The sequence below is a fragment of the Hylobates moloch genome, unplaced genomic scaffold (genome assembly GCF_009828535.3).
Source record: "Hylobates moloch isolate HMO894 unplaced genomic scaffold, HMol_V3 SCAFFOLD_15, whole genome shotgun sequence".
In the NCBI taxonomy this organism is placed as follows: domain Eukaryota; kingdom Metazoa; phylum Chordata; class Mammalia; order Primates; family Hylobatidae; genus Hylobates; species Hylobates moloch.
Genome location: NW_026652290.1, coordinates 76,523,277 through 76,526,036, shown reverse-complemented (window position 1 = coordinate 76,526,036; position 2,760 = coordinate 76,523,277). Strand labels below are relative to the sequence as shown.

The 2,760-nt window shown below is 47.2% G+C and overlaps 1 protein-coding gene across 4 annotated transcripts in view; it reads left to right on the top strand.

Moving 5' to 3' along the window:
• Positions 1-947: 947 nt before the first annotated feature.
• PPP1R21 (protein phosphatase 1 regulatory subunit 21) overlaps positions 948-2,760 on the top strand; it is a 74,540-nt gene continuing 72,727 nt past the window's right edge. Inside the window, exon 1 of one of the 4 annotated variants that reach the window (XM_032176393.1) lies at positions 948-1,177. In XM_032176393.1, coding sequence (XP_032032284.1) covers positions 1,121-1,177 — 57 coding nt within the window. In that variant the 5' untranslated portion in view covers positions 948-1,120. Of the gene's footprint in view, positions 1,178-2,027; positions 2,047-2,760 lie in introns of those variants that run through there. The other 3 variants (XM_032176396.2, XM_032176395.2, XM_058428427.1) reach the window with 3 other exon arrangements.

Genomic DNA, 2,760 nt, shown 5'->3' with positions numbered 1-2,760 from the left:
CAATTTGCTTTTTACATTTAACATGGTTTTGCCATGTTTATATATACATATATAGATCTAGGTTATTAACTGCCATATTGTGATTTATGGCAAACATATACCCCGTATTTATTCATTTCTCTATTAATGAACATTTTAATGTTGCAATGCGTACAATACTTAGAACAATATCTTTAAAAAATTTAAATGAATGAGGCAGACTTTTAATTCAAGCAATATCCGCATAAAATCTCTCAGGCAGACTATTTCTGCTTCAATTTTTTTTATTTTTGCTGTTCATATCTACTCTGCATGCATAGAAGGACTCGATACCTGAAATTTCCTAAAGGTCTTTTACTCAGTCCCCAGAAAAAAGCTCTGATGTGGTGTGTGTAAAGGGGAAGGAGCGGGCGGATGAAGTGGGTAGAGACGGACACAAAGAAATGTCAAAATACAGGACAGCGAAGGTTTGGAGCCAGGGCCAGCGGCAGCAGCCAAAGTTACAAATATCGGGGAGGTCTGAGAGTTTACAGTGCAGAGCATGTCCTGTGCTATCATATGCGGATGACAAAACAGCCAAATACACAAATCTTTCCATGCTTGTTCTGAAAGAGGTAACCATCAAGCGCCAGGCGGTTGCCATGGGAACCCGGGGCTGTGGGGAGTCGGCCAGAATTCTTGATGCGCTTAGAATGTTTCTTCTTCCGGCCCTCTGCTCTTCGCAATTATCGTCCCTCCTAGGTCCCCCGCCCATTCTATAAGCTCTCATGAGTCTCTTCCCGTCCTGATTCTCTCGTTCTGCGTTCCAGGTCGCCATCTTGGACCATGCGTCAAGATGGCGCCCCCTGGTCCCAGAGGCACAGCCCAGGCACGCCAGCGAGGATACGCACGCACGTATTCGGGCGCGAAGGGTGGGGCAGTGACGCAGACGTCGCCCCGCCCTCTGTAGTCGCTCCGCCTCCGGCCCCACTCCACCTTCCTCCCACCCCGCGAACCCGGAAGTGGAGGAGGAGGTGCGGCGGCGGCGGTGGCCAAGCAGGCAGAGACTGCCTGAGCCGTTCTCGGGAGCGTGTCTGGGTTTGGGGGCGGGAGAAAAGCTGAGCCGCCTGGGCGGCCTGGCCTGTACGGGGCGGGGGAGGCCATGGCCTCGGCTGAGTTGCAGGGGAAGTACCAGAAGCTGGCTCAGGAGTACTCGAAGGTACCCATCGTGGTCTGGGAGTAGGGGGTCCCCCGCCCTGCGGCCTCAGGTTGCCGTGGCAGCGACTTGTCGGGACCGAGGGGTACTGCGGGAGGGGCACGCGAGCGCGCCCCACCTTTCCCCTCAGCCGCCTCCGTCCACCATTACGGTGCCTCCACCTGCAGCTCCCAGGAGATGGGCCGGGCGGTGTCTGCGTCCGTGAGCGTTTTTGCAGGGAGAAGCTGGAGTTTGATTCTTCCTTTTCACTAAAGTAGCGGGCTTGGGACTGGGATGTCAGAAATTCTGGCTTCTTGCCTCTAATGCTGGCCGAGAAGGGAAGGGAAAGGTGTGGACCACTCCTCACCTCACTGCTTCCTCAATTTTCTCAGCCTAGGGATGGGGAAGATCAACCCTTCTCCCCTCCCACAGGGATGATATGAGGTTAAAGAGATTTATCTTCCCCCGAATCAATTCGAAAGGGTAAATAGAGACATTCGGGTAAACTGCTTCACCAGGGATGGGTGGTTATGAATGTATTCACTGGTTTGGCAAGAGGTTGTCAGGAATGATTTTGAAAGCTTGAGTGCTACGGCTCTATCTTTTTCTTTCTCTTGTCCCTGGGTCACCCGGAATGGGGCAGACACCCAGCAGGTGCTCAATGCACATTAAGCAACATGGGGACCTGCCCGTTTCTCGTGTTTATGGCATCAGTCTTTGATAGAACCCTTTCCTTGGAAAAGGATGCTGCAGTTTCTGGGTAGGGTGTTTCTAGTTTAAGAATATTTTAATGAAGTTATTAAAGCAGAATTTTACATCTTTGGAAATTGATTCAACAGTCATTAAGCTTAGTTTTCAGTGATCTTGGCATTCATGGAGTCAATGGAAAGACGGTAATTCCTTTTTGCAATTTGGAGAAACTGAGACACATTTTATTCCTTAAGATTTAATTCAACAAATAGCAAGATGAAATATTCTTTGAAAAATAAAACTTGTGCCTAAACATACACACTTAATTCTTCATCATCAAATAGGAGTCTTTTGAGACACTACATTTATTTCAGTGATGCTACCATTAGCAAAACTTTGTTGCATTTCCATTTGAAATTGTCTTAAGAGCCGGTGGCACAATGTTAGTGATGGCAAGTCTTCATCTTTTGAAGGAGTGTTTCCTTGCTTGAAGGGCCAGAAGTTGTTTGGAACAAATCCATGTGATGAAGGGAGGTGGGTGGAGGTTGGCAATGCTCAAATTTGGCTCTACTATTTTTGGTTGAAAATGTTTCATGATCAACACCTGTGAAAAGAAGGAAAAAAATGAGAAAATATTTCGTGAGTATAAAGCAAGGGGGCTGATTCTTTTCTCCAGAGCCAGCAAGCTCAGAAGGCCATTCCAAATGGCAAGAGGGGAGTTCCAAAATGTTTTGAGTAGGGACTACATTGCTGAAATAATTGTATAGCCTCCCAAAATAATAAAAACTGAAAAGTTTTTGGTTATGTAAGCTTGTTTAACAGACAATATGTGCCCCCTTTGAGCAGTCTGCCAGGGTGTGTTGAGTGAGGCAGGGTTCCAGCTTAACAAGTCACTTTTTTTTTTTTTTTTTTTTTTT